This window comes from Fukomys damarensis, unplaced genomic scaffold (assembly GCF_012274545.1).
Source record: "Fukomys damarensis isolate Sample0158 unplaced genomic scaffold, DMR_v1.0_HiC HiC_scaffold_31, whole genome shotgun sequence".
In the NCBI taxonomy this organism is placed as follows: Eukaryota; Metazoa; Chordata; class Mammalia; order Rodentia; family Bathyergidae; genus Fukomys; species Fukomys damarensis.
The window spans coordinates 24,832,612-24,854,681 of NW_022900943.1; the positions used below are offsets into that span (position 1 = coordinate 24,832,612).

The 22,070-nt window shown below is 35.6% G+C and overlaps 2 protein-coding genes across 5 annotated transcripts in view; one reads left to right on the forward strand and one right to left on the reverse strand.

The window, feature by feature from the left end:
• Positions 1–19,028, forward strand: part of Vps13a (vacuolar protein sorting 13 homolog A) — a 228,418-nt gene extending 209,390 nt beyond the window's left edge. Inside the window, exons 71-73 of one of the 2 annotated variants that reach the window (XR_004514896.1) lie at positions 501–575; positions 13,630–13,806; positions 18,026–19,028. Coding sequence is in view for 1 of the 2 variants with exons in the window: in XM_033757746.1 (XP_033613637.1) it covers positions 501–575; positions 13,630–13,680 (126 nt within the window). In the remaining variant the exon portion in view is untranslated. Of the gene's footprint in view, positions 1–500; positions 576–13,629 lie in introns of both variants that reach the window. The other variant, XM_033757746.1, reaches the window with a different exon arrangement.
• Positions 19,029–19,106: 78 nt separating this feature from the next.
• Gna14 (G protein subunit alpha 14) overlaps positions 19,107–22,070 on the reverse strand; it is a 183,584-nt gene continuing 180,620 nt past the window's right edge. For all 3 annotated transcript variants that reach the window (XM_033757747.1, XM_033757748.1, XM_010628295.2), the window contains one exon: positions 19,107–21,685. In XM_033757747.1, coding sequence (XP_033613638.1) covers positions 21,495–21,685 — 191 coding nt within the window. In that variant the 3' untranslated portion in view covers positions 19,107–21,494. The remainder of the gene's footprint in view (positions 21,686–22,070) is intronic.

Sequence of the window (22,070 nt, forward strand, 5' to 3'; positions counted from 1 at the left end):
TGTAATGTCTGCTGTTATACAGTTCTCCCCAACAGATACCTCAAATACCAAAGGAGTGGAGGAAAATCGTTAGGTGGACCCACTCTGATATCTTTGATTTCAAACTACATTCTTGTTGCATGACTAATTTACGCTGTCACAAGTGCATACATGCATACAACATGTATATATTATCTTTGATCTGGCTTCAGTCGGGATTTCATGGCCATACATTAAGAATTGTCTGAGTTAATTTTGGAGAGGAAATATAGCAGCACTACTCCCAGATTTACCTCCTCCCATTTTCTGTTTAACTCTTTCTGGCCTTAGGAAGTAAAATCTAATCATAAGCTTTCTAACTTAGGTTTGGTGATAGTGGGTATGTTAAAATATAGCACTTTGTTTTGATTCTTCTTGGTGACTCTTGGCTTCTTTAAGGTGCATGATTTGTGTATGGCATTTGTTTGTTGTATTTTTACAACTGCATCTTCTTTCTAATGAAGTTATGTATTTTTTTTTAGGAACGGGTGAAGTCTGTATTCCACGCCAGAGAGTTTGGAAAAATAATTAACTTCAAGACCCCAGAGGATGCTAGGGTAAATATAATAAATCTTTTCTTTATTGTTTTTTTCATTGAGTTTATTGGTACATTTTAGGTATACAGTACGGTTACATTCATTATTGGGATCTTGTACCTTGACATGACAGGTCTTGGTTCTCATTTTTTCCCCTTGTCCCCGCCCTCCCTTCACCCCCTCCTCCCCTCCCCATTTGCAAACACTTTTTTTCCATTTTTTTATTTTCTCATATTTTTTTCTTTTCCCTTATTAGCTTGCCCATACCCTTCCCACTTTCTCTACACCTTTAGCTCTTTCGTCCTATTTTACATTGTCAATTATAACATTAGGATCTTACGTACTATTATAGTTTTTCACACCAGAGAAACTATTCAGTATTTACGCATGTGTGACTTATTTATTTCACTTAGAAGTATATCCTCAATATGTATCCATTTTCCTATGAATGAATCTAATTTCTCATTCTTTATGGCTGAGTAATATTCCATTTTATAGAAAAACCACATCTTCTTTATCCATTCTCCAACTGATGGGCAAATGGGCTGTTTCCAAGTTTTAGCTATTATAAACTGTGCTTCTCTAAATATAGGTGTGCATATATCACTATGATATGATTCTTTTAAATCTTTTGGAAAGATACCCCGCAGAGGAAAGATGGCTGGGTCAAATGGAGCCTCTAGTCCCAGCTCTTTGAGGTATCTCCATATTGATTTCCATAGTGGTTGCACCAGTCTGCACTCCTACCAACAATGGAGAAGGGTTCCTTTCTCCCCAAAACCCCGCTAACATTTGTTATTGTTTGATTTCTTGATAGCAGCCATTCTTTGTGGGGTGAGGTGGAATCTCAGTGTTGTTTTCATCTGCATCTCTCAAATGACCAGTGATGTGGAACATTTTTTCATATGTTTACTTGCTGCTTTTACTTCTTTGTCTGAGAAATGTCTGTTCACTTCAGTTGCCCATTTTTGAATTGGGTCTTTATATCTGGGGGGCTGATTGTTTTGAATTCTTTATGTATTCTGGATAAGAGCCCTTTGAGGAGCAGCTGGTAAAAATTTTTTCCCACTTTGTAGGTTGTCTCTTAGTTCTGTTGATGGTTTCTTTTGCAGTGCAGAAGCTTTTTAATAAGATGAGATCCCAGTTGTTGATTCTTTGTGCTAGTTGCTGTGCTACTGAGAATTTGTACATAAAGTCTTTTCCTATGCCAGTGTCTTCAAGAGTTCTGCCTAACTTATCTTCCAGCAAGTTTAGTGTTTCTGTTTTATTATTTAGATCTTTAATCCACTTGGATTTTAATTTAGTGCATGGTGAAAGATAATGGTCTAGTTTTAACCTTTGGCAGGTTGAAATCCAGTTTTTCTAACACCATTTATTAAAGAGACTATCTTGCCTCCAGTGAGGATGCTCGGCTCCTTTGTCAAAGATGAGGTAGCTGAGTGCGTCTGGAGTTGTTTTTATATCTTCCAATATGTTCCACTGATCCTCAGGTCTGTTTCTTTGCCAGTACCATGTTATTTTTATCACAATGGCTTTGTAGTATCAAATTGGGAATTGTTAGACCCACTGCTATAACTGTTGCCTAGGATGGCTTTTGCTATTCTAGGTCTCTTCTGGTTCCAAATGAATTTTTGGATTCTTTTTTCTAGTTCTGTGAAATATAGTGTTGGAATTTCAATTGGCATTGCATTGAATCTGTATAGCACTTTTGGTAGTATGGCCATTTTCACTATGTTGATTCTTCCTACCGAGGAGCAGGGGATGTCTTTCCATTTTCTTATATCCTCTTCGATCTCTTTTTTCAGAGTGCTGTAGTTTTCGCTGTAGAGGTCTTCTGCTTCTTTCATTAGATTGATTCCTAGACACTTCATTTTTTGGGATGCTATTGTGAAAGGAATTGTTTCCCTAATTTCTCTCTCAGAGTCTGTTATTTGTGTACAAGAAGGCTTTTGATTTTCGAGTGTTGACCTTGTATCCAGCTACTCTGCTAAAAGTTTCAATTAAGTCTAGAAGTTTTTGGTGGAATTTTTTGGATCTTCAATGTAGAGTATCATATCGTCAGCAAATAATGACAGTTTAACTTCTTCCTTTCCTATCTTTATTGCTTTAATTTCTTTCTCTTGTCTAATTGCTATGGCTAATGTTTCTAGAACTATATCGAAGAGGAGTGGTGACAGTGGGCATCCTTGTCTTGTTCCTGATTTTAACGTGAAAGTTTTCAGTTTTTGGCCATTTAATATGATGTTGGCTGTTGGTTTTTCATAGATAGCCTTTATTAAGTTGAGATATAGACCATCTATTACAGTGTTTTGCAGGGTTTTTATCATGAACAGGTGTTGAATTTTGTCAAATGCTTTTTCTGCATCTATCTAGAGGATCATATGGTTTTTGTCCTTGACTCTGTTAATATATTAATGTGTTACATTAATTGACTTCCGTATATTGAACCATCCTCACATCCCTGGTATAAATCCGACTTGGTCAGGATGTATGATCTTCTTGATGATCCTCTGTATTCTGTTTGCTAGTATCTTATTAAGGATTTTTGCATCTATATTCATTAAGGAGATTGGCCTGTAGTTCTCTTTTTTAGTTGAGTCTTTCCCTGGTTTGGGAATCAAAGTGATACTTGCTTCCAGGAATGAATTTGGAAGTATTGCTTCCCCTTCAATTTCATTGAAAAATTTAAAGAGTAGTGGCAGTAGTTCTCTAAATATCTTGTAAAATTCAGCAGTGAATCCATCAAGACCTGGGCTTTTCTTTGTTGGTAAACTTTTAATTACATTTTCAATTTTACTGATTGTAATTGTGGTGTTTAAAATTTTTTTATCTTCTTCAACTTGGTAATTCATAAGTATCTAGAAGTGTGTCCATTTCTTCTATGTTTTCCATTTTATTAGAGTACAGGTTCTTAAAGTAGGTGTTGACTGTCCTCTGAATTTCTGTTGGATCTGTTGTGACTTCACCTTTTTCATTCCTAATTGCATGAATCTGAGCTTTTTCTTTCCTTTTTTTGATAGGTTAGCTAAGGGTTTATCAGTTTTATTTATTCTTTCAAAAAACCAACTCTTTGATTCATTTATTTTTTTGTATTGTTTTCTCAGTTTCCATTGCATTGATTTCTCCTCTAATCTTTATAATTTCCTCTCTTGTACGAGCTTTGGGTTTTTCTTGCTCTTGTTTTTCTAAGAGTCTAAGATTCATCATTAGGTTATTTATTTGAGCTCGCCTTTTTCCTAGTGTGGGCGTTCAGTGCTATGGGTTTTCCACCATAGAACTGCTTTCATTGTGTCCCATAGATTCCTGTATGTTGTATTCGCATTATCATTTATTTGTAAAAACTGTCTAATTTCTTCTTTAATTTCCTCTGTGACCTATTGATTGTTCAGGAGAGTGTTGTTCAATTTCCATGTGTTTGTGAAGTTCCTACGGTTTCTTATTCTATTGAACTCCAGCTTGATTGCACTATGATCTGATAATATACAGGGGATAACTTTGATTCCTTTGCATTTATTCAAACCTGTTCTATGAGCTAGTATGTGGTCTATCTTGGAGAATGAGCCATGTGCAGCCAAAAAGAATATATATTCTGATTTTGTGGGGTGAAACACTCTATAGATGTCTATTAAGTCAATATATGTTCAAAAGCTTGGTTCAGTTCTAGTATTTCATTGTTGATTTTTTGCCTAGATAAACTGTCTATTTGTGATACTGGGGTATTTAGATCCCCCACTACAATTGTATTAGTGCTTATTTGGTTTTTCATGTTACTTAATATTTGTTTTATATAGTTGGGGGCATTAATATTTGGTGCATATATGTTTATGAAATTCACCAATCAAGAGAAATAGTCTGGCAGAATGGATTAAGAAGCAAAATCCAACAATATGTTCTATACAAGAAACACACCTAGTGCAAAAAGAAGCCCATAGACTGAAAGTGAAAGGATGGAAAACAATTCTCCACAAGACAGGAGCCCAGAAAAAAGCAGGGGTAGCAATCTTATTCTCAGACAAAGTAAATTTCAAACCAAAACTGATTGAGAGACAAAGAAGGCCACTACATCCTTGTAAAGGGAACAATTCAATGAATGTTTTACTTAAACCAGGTAGGATCTTCTCACTTCAAAACCATGTAAATGAACTGTTTTTTGTTTAAGCAGGTAAGTTTTGTTTGAGATTTTTGTTTTCCTGTTTTGACAGTTTCTAGTATATGTGACTAGATCATATCTGCCCCCAGACATTTTTTTACTAGATTCAACATTTGCTTATTTTTCAAATCAAATTGCTCTTTTATATCCTAGAATATTTTATTTTTCAAAGTCAACAAATTGTTCCATTCGAATGTTAATTAGCTCTAGCAGAGGAAGTATGGCCCCATATTGTTGATTTCTCTACTATATACAACCATAGTGATTTAACAACAACAACAAAAAAAACAATTACCATGCCATGGCAGAGAGACAGCGGGAGCCACACTTGTAGTCAGAAAGTCCTGATTCTGTCTTTCTTGGTGAGGGAATCTTGAGGAAAATCACTTAGCCTTGCTTTCTTCAAAATGGGAGTGATGTGAATTGAAAAGCCCTAATGCACTTCAAAGATTATTGCAATTACCAGAACATGCACTGACAGGAAAATGAAGACTGTAACCGCAGTGATCATAAAACAAAGATGCTGCTCCTAACATTGCATTGTACTTACTATGTTGGAAAATTAGAGGAGAGTACCTGACTTCTTTACTTGATCCCTGGGCCAACAGTAGAAAATGGGAATGCATTACAAAGAGAAGCAACCAAATGTATTTGTCACTTGGAAGAGCAAGATGGCGCAGGATAACAACATAATGTTTTTAGGCTGCTTTTTTTTTTCATGTTGCTGAAGGACATTACCACTTATTTTGGTTTCTCTGTAATAAATTTTCCATTCATTTCCTGTCACAATTTGACATTATTCCAGACAGTTTTAATTCTCTTACTGTCAGAGACATGCAGAGAAAGTTACTGAGCTCAATTTTCTTTCTCTACTTGTGTAAGGGAATAAGGAACCTATTCCCTCTAGATTCCTGTGCCTATTCCCACTCGATTTCTAAAATTGAAGAGGCACCAAATGTCTCTGTTAAATCTTTTTTCTTTCTTTCTCTAAGGAAGTGAGTGATACTTGCTTTTTTAATGTATTTTTTACTAATATGTAGTCATAAAAATTTTACGTATTAATAGAGTACCATGTAATGCTTCAGACAAATATATAGTATAGTGTTTAAATCAGGTTAAACATATATCTCTCCTCAGACATTGACCATTTATGATGAAAACTTTCAAAATCCTTTTCTTCTAGCTGTTTGAAGTGGATACTCTCTTACTATCTATAGTCACTGTACTGTGCATTAGACACCAGAACTTCTTGTTTGAGACTGTAACTCAGTTACATTCTAATGAGCCTTTCGCCATCACTGCCCTAGTCTCTAGTACCCTTTCATTGTATTCTCCACTTCTATGAGATCAACTTTTTTAGATTCTATATATAAGTGAGTTTGTGTAGTACTAGTTTTTGTGCCTGGCTTATTACACTTAACACAATCTCCATACTGTTGTCAAAAATGACAGGGATAGGATTTCATTCTTTTTTATGGTGAAAGAATATCCTATTATGTGTATGTACCACATTTTCTTTATCTGTTCATCACTTGACACTGGTTATTTCAGTTTTTTGTCTACTGCATATTTTGGAATTGCTGGATCCTATGGTAGACTTTTAACTTTTTGAGGAATTTTCATGCTGTTTTCCATAATGGCTGTACTAATTTATATTCCCACCAGTAATGTGCAAAGTTTCCCTTTTCTATAGATCCTCACTAGCACTTGTTACATTTAGTATTTTTGGTAATAGCCATTCTTACTGGGATCAGGTGACATTTCATTACCATATTGATTGATAATGTTGAACATTTTTTATGTTGGCCTTTGAGATATGTCTATGTAGATCTGTTGTTGAGTTTTTTTCAGTTTAATGCATTAGTTGTATACTTTGACCATTAACCCCTTGTCAGAAGTGTAGGTTATACATATTTTCTTCCATTCACTAGATTGTCTCTGCACATTGTTGATTGACCTTCGTTGTACAGAAGCTTTTTGCTTTAATGTTCACTTTGGAGATATGCTTTAATGGAATGCTGTGGAGGTCTTAGCCAAAAAAACTCTTGCCCATTCCAATGTCCTAAAGTATTTCCTTCTATTCTTGTAATAGTTTCATAGTTTCAAGTCTTTAATCCATTTTTACTTAAGTTTTGTAACTTGTGAGAAACAGGAATCTACTTTCATTCTTCTGCATGTGGACATCAAATTTTTCCAGCACCATTTACTGAAAGACTGTCCTTTTTCTACTGCATGTTCTTGGCACTGTTATTAAAGAGAACTGGCCGTGGATGAGTGAATTGACTTTTAGGATATCTGTCCCACTGGTCTATGTTTCTTTCTGTGCCAATACTATTCTGTAAAGTATTACATATTTGTTGTTTGCTTTGAAGTCAAGTAGTGCAATACCTTCTGCATTGCTCATTTTGTTCCAAGATTTCTTTGGCTATTCATGATTTTATGATTCCATATAACTTGTAGAATTGTTTTTTCATGTTCTGCAGAAAAAGGCATTTTGATAAAGGTTATGTTGAATTTGAAAATACCTTTGGATAATATGGACATTTTAACAATATTGATGATTTCGACCCAGGAACATGGATTTGTTGTCATCTTCAATGTCTTTCATCAATGTTTTATAGTTTTCATTATGGAAATCTTGTACTTCTTTGATTAAATTTATTTCTACGTAGTTTTTGTACCTGTTGGATTGCTTTCCTGATTTCTATTTCAGATTATTTGCTGTTGGCATACAGAAATCATACTGGGGTTTTTTTTTTCATTAAAATTTGTGTCCTGCAACTTTGCCAAATTTATATATTAGTTCTGATAGTTTTCTGGTAGAGTTTTGGGAATTTTAATAAGTAAGATAGTGTCATCCACAAACAGTGACAATTTTACTTCTTTTCCAATTTGGATGCCCGTTGATGTTTTTCTCTTACCCTATTGTTCTGGCTAGGACTTCCAGAACTATTTTGAATAAAAGTGGTGAAAGTAAGCATCCTTGTCTTATTTTAGATAATAGGAAAAAAGGGCTCAGCTTTTACTTGACAGCTGGCTTACTATAAGTGGCCTTTGTTATGTGGAAATACCTAATTTTGTTTGACATCTTTATCGTGAAAGGATGTTAAATTTTATCCCACGCCTTTTCTGCACCTACTTAGCTGAACATAATGGTTTTGTTCTGTATTCTGTTGATGTGGTATGTCACTCATTGAGTTGTGTATATTAAGCTATCCTTGGTGTCCTTGGGGTGAACTCCACTTAATCATGATGAATTATCTTTTTAGTGAACTGTTGAATCTCTTTTACTAGTATTTTTCTGAGGATTTTTATGTCTATGGTCATTAATAGATTTTGGCCTGTAGTTTTCTTTTTGTGTTGTATCTCTCTCTGGTTTTGGTATCAGGGTTATGGAGGCCCCATAGAATGAATTTGGAATCATTCCTTTTCTACATGTAAAAAGTAAGGAGAATTAGTATTAGTTCTTCTTTGAATGTTTTGTAGAATTCAGCAGGAAAGCCATGTGGTGCGGGCCTTTTCTGTGTTAGGCAGCCTTTTCTTACTGGTTCAGTATCATTACTTGTTACTGATCCGTTCAGGTTTTCTTTCTTCATGATTCAGTCTTTTGGTGAGGTATATATATGTGTATAAGAAATTACTTGTGCCTTCTAGGTTACCATATTTGTTGTTCATCATAATCTCTGATGATCTTTTATATTTCTGTGGTATCAGTTTTGATGTTTCCTTTCTAATCTCTAATTTTAGTTGAACCCTCTCTTTTTCAGAGTCTAAGGATTTGTCTATTTTGTTTGACTTTTCAAACAATGAACTGTTTGCTTTGTTGATCTTCTGGGTATTTTTTAGTCTTTTTTATTTACTTCTGCTCTGATCTTTATCATTTCATTCCCTCTACTGATTTTGAATTTGGGTTGTTCTTGTGTTATAGACCCTTGAGATGCAGTGATAGGTAGTTTAGTTTTTTTGGTTTTGGTTTTTTGGTGTTTTGGTTTTTTGAGACAGAGTCTCACTGTGTAGTTGAGACTGATCTGGAACTCACTATGTAGCCCAGGCTGGTCTCTAACTCACAGCTATCCTCCTGCCTCAGCCTCCTAAGTGCTGGGATTACAGGCATGCGCTACCACACCCGGCCAGATAGTTTAGTTTTTGGCGTGGTGATTGGTTGCTATAATTGTCTCTTCATACTGCTTTTGCTGTGTTCCATTGGTTTTGGTATGATGTGTCTCCATTTTCACTTGTTTCAAAAAATTTACTTTCTTTTTTGATTCATTGGTTGTTCGGAAGTTAAGTTTAATTTCCATATGTTTGTATAGTTTCAAAAGTTTTTCTTGTTATTCTAGTTTTATTGCATTATAGTCAGAAGATATCTAATAGGATTTTAATTATTTTAAATTTGATGAGATTCATTTTATGGTCTGCCATGTGATCTGTCCTGTAGAATGTTCTATGTGTGAAGAGAAAAATGTGTTTTCAATGGTTGTCACAATATTCTGTAGATGTCTTTTAGATCCATATTGGTCTAGTTAACACTGTAGCTATTTCTTGTCTGAAGAGATCTGTCCATTGGTGAAAGTGGGGTATTAAAGTCCCCAACCATTAGTACATAATTAGTACAACAAGTCTTTCTCTTTAAGACTTTAATAGTTGCTTTAAACTGGATGTGGTGGCACATGCCTTTAGTTCCCAGTTACTTAGTAAGATGAATTGAGAGGATCACTTAAGCTCAGGAATTTGAGACCAGCCCAGACAACCTAGCAAGACCTCATCTCAAAAAAAATAAAATAAAATAAAATAAAGTTTTATTTGGTTAGTCCAGTTGAATGTATATATATTTAAAATTATTTCATCTTGTTTAATTCACTCCTTTAACAATATGACATTTCTTGTCCATTTCTATGGCATTTGAGATAGTCTATTTTATTTTATATAAGTATGACTAATCCTGTTTTCTTTTGGATTCCATTTAATGAAATGTCTTATTCTGTCCCTTCACTTTCACTCTGTCTGTGTTCTTAGATGTAAAGTGTATTCCTTATAAGCAACATGTGATTTGGTTTTACTTTTTTAATCCATTCACTTTTAATTTGGGAATTAACATTTCTAATCAAGGTAATTATTGACAAACATGGTTTTAACTGCAGCCATTATAATAGTAATTTGTTTTCTATTTTTGGAGTAGATGCTTTCTTCCCCCTCTCTTGTAGTCTTTTGTAGCTAACCAGTTTATTCTGGTTGTGTATTTTGATTCCTTGTTTATTATTTTAGTTTTTCTTTTATAGATTTTGTGTTTTATGGCTACCATGAAGCTTACACAAAACATCTTTTGATTATAAATAGCTATTTTGAAATAATAATGTTACATTCTTTTAAAGAATAGAAATAAAGAACAAGAGAAAATACACCAATAAGAAAACTCTATAGTCGTAAGCCATTTCTCTTCACATTTTGAATTTTTGCTATCCCATTTCACATCCTTCTATAATGCCTATCTCTTAACATATTTATGTGGTTTTTATTTTTAATAGCTTTTAATTTTTTGTTGTTTTTTGTTTGTTTGTTTGTTTTAGTATTTGTTTTTTTGGTACCAGGGATCAAACTCAGGACCTTGTACTTGCAAGGCAGATGGCAGAACAGGTTTTAATTTTTAATCTTAATCCTAAAATACTAAATGATTCACACAACATACTTGGCATATTAGAGCATTCTAAATTTGTACAATTACTTGTAAGTTTTATATCTTCTGTTTTTATTCACTAACATCTTTCAGCTTAAAGAACTTCCTTTAATATTTCTGGTAGAACAGGCATGGTGGAGATACACTTTCTCAGTTTTTAATCTAGAAATGTCTTTATCTCTCATTTCTGAAAGATAATTTTGCTGGGCACAGTATTCTGTTTTTTTCATTTAGTACTATAAAAATCTCATGTTACATCCTATGAGGTTTCTGCTAGGAATTCTGCTGTCAGGTGAATTAGGATACCCTTATACGTTGTTACTTTTCTCTTTCAGCTCTAAGAATATTCTTTTACCTGTTAACAGTTTGTATAAAATGTCTTGGAGTAGATTTGGTTAATTTTGGTGACTGTCTACCTTCCTATACCTAGATATTGGTATCATTCCAAAGGTTTGGGAATTTTTATGTTATTTCTTTGAATAAGTTTTCTATTCCTTTGGTGTTCTCCACTCATTCTTGAACTCTAATAACTCAGATATTTGCTCTGTTAATACTATCCAAAAATCCCATAAGCTTTCCTCATTTTTTTCTCTTATATCTGTGCACTTTCAGTAGCTCATGGTTGAGCTCACTAATTGTACTGATGACTTTATCACATTTTTCATTTTACATAATGTCTTTTTCAGCTCAGGAATTTGTTTAATTACTTCCATCTCTTTGAGTTTTTGTATTAAGAATATTGAAGCATTTCTGAATATTTTATTCAAGCTTATTGAGGTTTCTTAAAACAGCTAATTTAAATGCTGAGAGTTTTCCCAAATTGATTACTCTCTGGTCACTTTGTAGCACCTTATTAGGCAAGTTCATGGTTTACTGAAAGCTCTGGATGCTTGTTGGCATGTGATGCTATATGGACATTGAAGGAGTCCATATTTATTCCAGTCTTCCTAATATGGCTTTGTCCTTGTCTTTCCTGAAATTCTAAACCAACTTCTTTTTTTTTTTTTTTTTTTTTTTTTTTTTTGTCTAAGATCATTTCTATTTCAGTACTGTATGCCACACAGGTCCAGAATCTAAGGTTGTCTCAAATACACTGTTGATGTATTGCTCAGAAAAGAAGATGATGATGAAGAAACTAGATATAGTCATCTGTCCCTACAAACTTCTCTGACAGGAGGCCCAGAGCCCTTATTCATAGTTGCCAGCATATGGTTAGACATTGCAGGATTCTCTGTACCTCTGGGTAGAGTCACCATGGATGGATTAGCTCTAGACACCTATTTCAACACCTGTAGCCACCAATCTATGACACACCCTGCGCCTACAGCCCACCCAGACCAGTATAACCCTGGGATAAGACCATGGCTTTCCTTGCTATAGACTGCCTGTTGCTGAGCCCAGAACCACTGCAGCTACCCATAGATAATAGTAGCTAAGATAGAAGTCTGGCAGACTGGGACTGCATGTTTTCCCTTAGCACTGGAGCATTTCTAGAGATTCCACCTACAGGCAGGCCTGGAGATGGGGGCCATTAGAATCTGCCGATGTTAGGTTTTACCAGGTCAGCACTAAGTTCCAAGGAAGTCATCTGTTTACTACCCTAATCTGCCCATAGCAAATGGGGTCTCGCTGCACACTGTGCAGTTGGTAGTTGGGGTGTATTGTTGAATGCAGTCCCTTGGCCATCTAAGCCTGACTCTAAGCTGAGTCATACCTGAGTCTCATAGCAGCAAGACCGTGCACAATCTTAGTAATGCACCACCGTCCACACCACAGGTATCAGTGATATAGGCCAGCACATAAGTCTGCCCCACTGGGTCGCAAATCTCTGCTTGAAGCTCCATCTATAAGGACTGGTATAGTGATGGCCAAGGTTGAGGGGTGGGGACAGATGGTAGAGATAATCCCTTGGCCACAAAGGCTCAGTCTAAGTTGGGCTGCTCCTGCATCTTGGAGCCATAGGAACCTGCATAGTATCAGGAGGCAGATGCATGTGCCCTAGGCCCAGCCAAGGCTGGAAATGACACAGGTCAAAACTTGAGTCTGTCCTATTAGCATGAAGGTCTCTGCCTAATGCTAAGACTGATCTACAAACTACATTTGTGAAATGGGGCCTTGAGTTTCTAACTGGAGAGTCTCACTGCAGAAGACCTTATACTGGACTCCCAAGACAACCCTGTGCTAGCTTGTACACTGCTCTCCAGCAGATGGAGTCTTGCTCCCATTCTGCTGCCATAGGTTGAGGAGAGGGGTAGTTGCACCTGGGTAATTTCAGTTCCAGATGTACAGTCCATGGGTACTGGTCTGACAGTAGGTGTCTTGGGGCTTTGCACAGCACTGGGTTTTACCGTGGTCCTAGTATTGGGTTTTAAGTCTGAAGCTGAGACTTAGTATTCTCTCCCTCCACCAAGCAGGTCTCTCTATGCTGAACTACTTGAAGTTGGGAAGGGGTGACATAGGCAATTCATATTCCTGCCTTCTTTGGTGCACCTTTTCATTTTGTTATACTAAAAGTAGGCACTGGCCTCTCACTTGATTTCTTTAGTTCTAGTGAAAGTGCATAACTGTCAACTTAGTGTGTTCTGGGGAGACAGGTACTAGAGAATCTTACTCAGCTTCCATCTTCTAAATCTTTTTGTAATGGAATAACCCCATATCAACTAACAAGACTTTGATCTGTCATACAGGCCCAATAGTAATGGACATTATTGGTAGAAAGGTTATTACATTTACATTTCATTTTTGTAATTTCAAATCCTTTTAGAATAGAAAATGAAAGTATAAAAAATGCTCAAGGATGTTGCTATACTACTACTTATTGTAGAATTATATGTAATTATCCATTCCCAAGCAGTAGAATTATGGATATGGAATCATCGAGGTTGGTGATACAGAACTGACACAGGTTAAAAGGAATTTTGCTTGAGTAATATTTAGATTATGCTGTTGTTCAGTCCAGCTTCCATATTACCCTTTTCTGTCTGGATGGTTCATTTTACTTTTCATACTCTGAAGATGCATTTCTAAGTTCAAAAACCTTAGAGAAACATTATTCTGCCTGTTAGATTCAGGAACCTTGTCCTGGAGCCATTTGGGCTGCATAAGTGAGTTATCTCTTCTGCACTATGAATTTTATGTCTTGTATATTAGTATGCACTTAACTGGAAAGCTGACTTCTAGATTTCCATTCTTTACATTTGTTTCATTGAAAGTTCACTACAGTAAGTAAATGGTTTATTTCTTCAAAACAGTGGATCCTTACAAAGCTAGAAGAAGCAAGAGAACCTTCTCCAAGCCTCTGAGGAGAACCCTATCAGAAGACACAGCAGTCCCTTACTCATTTGCACACTGTACCTTCCAACATATCACTGTTCAGGAAGCATATCACAGGGGTGATTTCTAGATGCATGCATAAGGAGTCAAATCAGGTAAAAGAGCTATGTGATTAAAACACTTCAACTATTCAGAGATCTATTCAGTTTCCTACGTTGAATCATGTGTCTAGTTATAATTCTCATTACTTTATAAAATAAAATGTAGTTTGTTCTCTGTAGTGGTGGAAAGGTTCCCCATGGTCTCCACATGGAATAAAGGTTGATGTTTCTAGTTCACATTTTAAACTTCTATCATGATTTAGTTCAAACTTCTTGAGTCAAAATCAGGCACTGCCTCGATGTTGTCAAGTTGTGATTTATTCAGAAGTATGAAGCTCTTTTTATAAATAAATATGTGGTACTTTCCTTATTTTTTAAATAAAGGGTAGATTTGAATTATACTTAAAAATGCAGCATAATTATGGAAAACCATCTCTTTTGAGATTGGACGTAGATTAAATAACACCTTAAGAAAGGTTTGAAGAAATGAACATCACATTTGTAAAGGGAAAGTCCCTAGGAATTTAAAGTCTCAGAATACTTCCTTGATTTATCTTATTAGTGTTTTTAATAGACTCTTGATTTCAAAGGAAAATTATTGAAGCCTTAATAATACCTGCTTTATATTCACTGGTAACAAGAAATAAAATTTTCTTTATCTTAGATACAATGAGTTAGGCTTTAGAGCAGATAGTCCCTCTCATAGTAAATGTATGAACTTTAAAATTTAACCCGGTAATGGTGATATAGTAACAATCTCTGATTTTTTTTTTTGTAATTACATGAGAATCACTTCTTTAAATGTACAGCTCATCAAAAAATTATGAACTGTACATTAGCAAAAAGGCTATGGAGGTATTTTTTCTTGACTTTTGTCCATGATCTTTGCACCTTAATATTTCAAGTGTAAAGGGATGAATGCATGACTGTAAACTACGAACAGAATAGGTCAGTGTCTTAGTTATTGAGAAATACAGTATTTGGGTGCATGTTGTATGTGTCACCAAACTATTATAAACTGTTTTGGGAATTGAAAACTGTATAGTCAATGGTTGTAAAATTCTCAGTCTCATCAAACCTTTGCTTTGTTGTAAAAGCTAAAATAAACAGCATGCTAGACTGCAACTGTATTTCTTGTTGACCAAAACCTACTGAATACTGCTGATTTCTCTCTGCTTATGAAAACACATTATCAGTAGTTTCCTCTAGGATGCTTTTATTTTGCTGAGTATAAATGAAATTAGAAAAACAAATTTCAAACCACATCATAGTGTGTCCCTATGATAAACTTTTTTCAAATAACATATGTATTTTCTATGTTTTGGGCTTCTCCAAATTGCATACCTCAAAATTTAACCTAAAAGGGGCAGGAATTTAGCTCAGTGGTTCCTCTGCCTGCCTTGCAAGTGCAAGGACCTGAGTTCAATCCCTGGTATAAAAAAAAATTTTTTTTAACCTAAAAGTATAGGTGACTTGCATTGGATTGCCCTCATCTGGAGTGTTGCTTTCCTGGAGTTCCACTCAATGTCATTAGTCAAATACCTCATTAGCCATTCCAGTTTCATGATTTCAGTATTCAGAAAATTAGACCTATAACTTTCTGGTTATCCCACAATGAAATACCAGTGTAAAATTAGTAACCATAGAAATACTTCTGGTATCCTGCAGCTAGCAGGACTGTGTCTTAACCAGTACACATAAAGCCAATGTGCCTCTCCTTCATGTTCTTTTACCACAAGAACCCAGAAATACATCTTCTCCTTTCTCTATTAGGAGGATGTGATAGGCAGGTGATTATCACTGTCTATCTCTAGAATAGAAGGAATCAGTTTCAAGAATTGTTATCAATTATTTTAGAAGATTGTCTTTATCTAAACAACTACAAAGACTAAGAAATTAATAGATCACCAGATCATCAGTCTTTAGCATATCACTTTATAGTTTACAATTATGTTTGATTCAGTAGTCTTTTTTCATGTAATGGAGTTTGGACTATTACTGTACTTGAAGACAGTGCCCTGAATTACAGTGTGTGCACTGCTTTTAGTTTTTCTTTGAAAGTATGTTTGTTTCTTCTTCCCTAGTCGTAGCACTGTCTGGAGATTTTGCCCCAAGGTCAGTGCTGTTGATTGATTATCATATGGTCCCTAAGTAATCACTGCTACCTCTAGGCAGTCCTTCCTTTCTCCCCTTCTCTATAACCCTAATCCATCTGAAGGCAGCTATCTGGTGGCCTTCAAATAAATAACACATTCTCCATAAATGTGCTTTATTTCCCTGCATCATAATTGTTTCACTTTTCCTGATAACCTGTAGGAGCCAGAATATTAACCCAGTGGATATTTATACACCTAGCTCATCTCTTAGAAACATCCCATAAAGTTTATTTTATTCTTACCTAGTGAAATAAAAAAGAATTCTTTTGTGCCAAATATTCTGTATCTTATTTAGTCATGCATGGATTGATTGCCAGTTTTAGTTGATCCTTCAAGCTATGTCAAATGTCACCTTGCATTAAAAGACATTAGTGGCTCCTGTATTAAAAAGATCGGGACACGGTGCTTGGTTAGTTAAGCATAGAGATTTGAACATAAGTATTCTACGCTTGGTTAGTGAGCCTCGAATTTTGTATATAGGAGCTAACAGTGTACTCTGAAGATGGGAGTAAGTCTCCTAGCACTGGGTGTTTCCTTGGCCCACACAACACAACTCTGAGAAATCTTTCTGGTTCCAGGATTTTTTTTTTTTTTAATCTTAGGATCCTCAAATGTATTGTTTTTCAAAGGATAGGTCTTAACCCATTAGTGGGCTATGAAATCAGTTAATCCCTCAAGACCAGTATGTTTTATAGTAGAAAAGAAAATAGAGAACAATAGGTAGAACAAGTAAGAAGGTTAAATACTGTTTCTGAAAGTAATGTTTTTGTTAAATACGCTATATACTGTGTGTACTGGGTCACAATGTAAATCATTTTTAATGTAAATTGTACTTTTTAAAAATAGCTTAAAAGAACCATGTAGGAGACATGAGCAGTCCAGTGAGTGTTGAAAGTCTGAATAATGTGGAGCCCTTTAAAACATGGAGCAGCAAATCCACAACTCAGAAATCATTCACATTGTGAACACTTTCTGAGTAGAGCGAGACAGGATAGCTCTTGTTCTGGTGTATCTTTCCTGTGTAATACATAGTCTCATGATTCATTGACACCAGTGAAAGCATCAGAAAAATTAGATCTACAGATGGCACCCAAAAAACACCACTGGCTGTCATTTAGCTAAGAACATCCTGACCTCCTTACCTTAAGTACTTTATTGGAATTGGGTACAGAAGTTTTGCCGTTTAAATTGAATTTGCTCAGCCTTCTGGCTGATTCACCATATAGGTGACAAATACCCTTCAAAACAGCTGATATATAGAGTAGGGCTGAAATACTCATATGCTGGGGGTTGCTATACAAATATCTATGCACTATGACTGAAATAATTTCCTGATTTAAGTAAATAGAGATAATTCACATTTCTTATACTGACTTGATATAAAATTTACTATGATTCCTTTTGGTGCTATGCAGTATTATAAATAGCTCCTTCACACTAAAAAGGAACCCATTAATCCTCCTGCAAAATCCTTTGAGAAATACTTTTGAAGTAATGCTAACCTAATCAAAATAGCATTAGTTAAAATTTTGTGATTATTATAATCCATGTTTTCAGTTATTGGCCAATATAGCTATTAATGCAACTTTTTTCCCACTCATCTTTCTGCCACAACTGTTCTAAAGTAGTATTTGTTTCAGGGCTATCTTATAAGCCAAACTGGCCCCTTCCTACACCTTTCTGTACTCTGTGACAGACCTTATTCATGTTTAATTAAAACTTTTTTCTCCTTTTTTTCTCTTTTGTGAAATAAATCACATTATAGCATTTTTTAAAAAATGATAGTTTTGGTTACCCAAAGAGCTACACAAAAATCCACCGCTTCAAATTTTATAGGTTTATATATTTTTAAAATTTTTATTACTTTATACAAATATAAATTTGTATTGTAGTTTACCACCTACAGTGATATATCAAACTGCTATAACTAAAATGTCACTGAGAACCATTTCATATTTCTCTGATATCTTAATAACATGTTCCTTCTAGTGAAGTCCATGTAACAAGAAACCCTGTGAGACTGGTAATAAAATACCTTAAATTTAGAAGTGTGCCTAACATAAAACTAACATAAAACATGTTTAAATACCTCAACATTTCTTGTCTTGCCATCATAGATCCAGTGTTCAACTGATTATCCAAAGAGTTTCCAATTCTTTGGCTGAAAAATATTCAAACAAGACTGTAGCATAGGTCACATGGAAATATTCTCAAGATCAGCGGTTGTACACCCACACCCACCCACAAGCTGTTAGAAATTATATCTGGGGCTTGTCACAAGGTAAGGTAGATTGTTACAGAGTTTAAAATAGTCATTGCTGATGTAACTGTATTATAGCTAATGAAATTTTCAGGGAGGGAATACGTTCCTACAAACTTTAATTTACCAAATAGTCTGTTTCTTTGGAATGTTTATTCTTTGGTAGAAATTGGTTACTACTTAATGATAATTAGGCTTTAAAAATATTTCTGGATTACCGCAGTATTTCCTTCACTTCTCTGTACCTTGTCGCTTGTATAAGAGCTTGACCTTGTTGTCCATTACACAGCCTCTGCCTTACTTTTTGTGTATTTTGGTAAGACCATGTATAAACAAATGTTTACAGTGAAGTTCTTATTCTTAAAACTGACTTTAGTCTCTCTCCCCACAAAAACTTGGTTTATATTCACTAATGGCTTTTCTCTAACAGTACTTAATTTCTTAGTGTCAGGAGATTTGGATTGCATGATGACTGCTCACTTTAACCATGTATATCTTTTTAAATAAATTAAGTCCATTAAAGCTTTGTGATCTTCAGTCCGCTTTGGTTTTTAGTTATTGGATAAAACTAGAAAGATTATCAGTTGCATTCCCTCACCTATCTAAATTCTGCACACTGTGGTGCCTAAATACAGGTCTTCCAGGAGACCAAGGTGTTGCTTTTTCAATCAAAACAGACAGCATTCCAACCCAGCATGAGCACTGCAGACTGAAAGCTTAGGGAGCAGGTAATACTTGGTGAACTCTGAAGCCCCAACACTGTCTCTCTCAACAATGTCAAATGTCTTTATTTTCTAAGTAGTAATGTGTATTTTGAAAGAAGGGCTAAGGGGAGGATTTCTATCAGCAAGATCAATATTATCAGAGGTGATTAATTTAAATCCTGTGAGAAAAGGCCTGTCTTTCCATGATGTAAGAAAGTACTTCATCATTACTCCCCTTAAATGATTTATTGCATACACTTCCTGTAACTGATTGAAAGCCATCATTTTCTTGTATGTTTTGTCAGCCAAAAATAAATTAACAACTCAGTGCTAGAAAATACTTGAAATAAAAAAAGAGCCCACATTGTTTCGTTTCCTTGATTGCTGATTCTGTTGAAACCTTTTCATTTTAATTGGTCAGAGAGACTCAGTTCATAATTTTTATCCTAGTTTGTATGGAAGAGAGAACAAGGGGTGTTGTCTCTCTGATGATATTTTTTTACTATCTTGAAGAGCAACTTCCCTATCTCTCTGTTGTCTTGTGCTGAAATGTTTTGGCTATTCCTGGACCTTCACTATTTCAGATAGACTTTAACATCTTGTTTGTCAAGTTCTTCATCTAGAGTGAGGATTGGTTTTTAAGGTTTAGTATTGTTATTGTAAAGGAATTTCAATCTTTTCTGGCACTGATGCTCTTCTTTAATGGCTTTACATTAAGAATTGTTCCAAAAGAATGAGAACTTGACAGTCTAATTACTGGCTGAAAGAAGGCGTAGGACCGCTGTAAGAATACTGTTTTATCATGTATATAGTTGGGATACATTTTGTATAGACGCTTCTCAACCTCTGATAAACTCATGGTCAGTTGAAAATATATGCACCTAATCTACAGAATCTGGGAAATAAGCCTTATTCCACAGTGCACTGTGTTGCTAAGACTTATTTCCCACAAGGAGCACATGACTGACCAGAATATGTTGGTTTCAGCTGCTCCCCATCATCGTTGGACAGTATCAGATTGACACTATTGTTAGCCTGAGAAAAGATCCGAATTCAAAGTATGATTTCTACTGACCGTATATCACTCTCGTACAATCATGCTGTCCAACCATTTTAAGTTGGAGACCATCTAAACTAGCAGTCCCTGACCTTGTTGGTACTAGGACTGGTTTCATGGAAGACAGTTTTCCCACAGGTAGGAAATAACAGTGGTTTGGGGATGATTCAAGTGCATTACCGTTATTGTGCATTTTAATTCTGTTATTACATTAGATTCTCATACAGATCATTCCATCTGGATCCCTCCCAAGTGCAGCTCACAGTAGGATTCAGCTCCTGTGCGGCTGTAGTGATGACAGGAGACCGAGTCAGGTGGTAACGGAGCAGTGAGAGCACCTTTGAGTACAGAGGGAGCGTCCCTCACTGCTCCTCCACTGTGCATTCCGTTCCTAACATGCCACAAACCAGCACCAGTACCAGTCTGCAGCCCAGGGGTTAGGGGCCCCCGGTCTAGGATAGCTAATAGCATACCTTAAATCCCTACATGCGGTGCTTCCTTGTGCACCTTCAAATAACAATCAGAAACAAAATCATCATGGGTCTTTAGTTTGAAGCACTTTGTACTTCCCAGAGGATTCTGCGTCTGCTTCACTGAACCAGTTGCTAAGGAAACTCCAACATAACGTGATGACTACAGACTTACTTCAAAAGGAGAAGACTTCAGGATGTTTCTGGATTACTATCACATTTACAGCACTTTTCTCTTTCAGAGCAGACCCATCAGCCTTGTGCTTTAAGAAACACAACATAATCAGTGCTAGTGGCAGAATGGTATATTCTTAGTCTTCTGAGAAAGGTATAGCATACATAGTTCAAACATAGCATTCTTTGGTAAGCATCAGAACTTTGGTAGGGGTTACATAACATTTGCTAATCAATGTTTCACTTTTAGCCATTTTGTAAGTTTATAAGACATAGCCATATGCGTTAGGATATATACATACACGTGTTTTTTTCACCAGTACACCACACCTGCTATCTAAAGCACATTTACCATATGTCAACTTTGGCTTCACAGTGGCCTAATTATGTCAACTAAAAGTACTGTGCCCAGTATATTCAATAATTTGGCCTAGGAAATTGGCATACAAAATGGGCCAACTATTAAAAAAAACTGGTGCCATGTTAAAGGAGCATACTTCAGCAGGAAAAGAGAGAAACAGTAGAAATTAGTAATGTATCTAATTATAAGATTTAATGTGTCAACCCCATTAACATCTTTAAAAAATGAATCTTAGAGGTCTGAAGGCATCTATAAATTAGCAGACCCCTCTATTAAGTGATTTTTAATGGCTATCACTTAATTTTTTAAACAGAAAGACTTGAAAATTCTGTGAAATACCAAATTTTAAAATTAACACAAAATCTTACAGCCAAGAGACAACTATAAAAACAACTTGGGAATTAAGACTTAAAAGGCTTTGTAAACTAACATGTTCCAAGGTCCTTACCCCCCGCTGTCCCAGTGGTCTGCACAAAGTCTGTGGCGCCCGGCACAGGGTCCGGCCCCAGTAAGTCTTGCTCATCATGTCTTCTGTTATGGGAATGGGTGGGCAGTAGCTTTTAAACTAAGTTGAATTCCCTTAGATTTAGCTGTAGAATTGTGTCTTTGACAGCAGCAAACACAAAACGGATATTCTCCGTATCTGTAGCACACGTAAAGTGGGAATAGATGACTTTCTCTTTGTCAGGATTCTGGTCTTGATAAAGTTTCAGGATAAAGTCTCTGGCAGCTTTTACATCCTGCTTTGGTCCTGTTCACGAATGCAATCAGAAGAATAAAAAACATAGACTTATGGCCATGTCCTGCCAAGAACCATTTAAAATATACTCTTGTTCCTATTTGGGAATCCTTCTTTGATCTATATTTATCTATATCTATCTTTGATCTATCACTTATTTCTAGGAAAGAATTTACCTTCAGCAGTGTTTTAGTGTACTTTATTATGAATCCAAAAAATAGTATTTTAAATGCCAATTTTAATTATTGGTGCAATTTAATTCTGATTTGGACCATCATTGGAGAGAATCCTTATACAGACGTGGGCTGGAGAGGGAAAAGGAAGAGTGAGAATGAAGGTGGTTCTAAAGCTTGATGGATCAATAATGTGGTTGATCAAGGCAGTGCTGAAATACCCG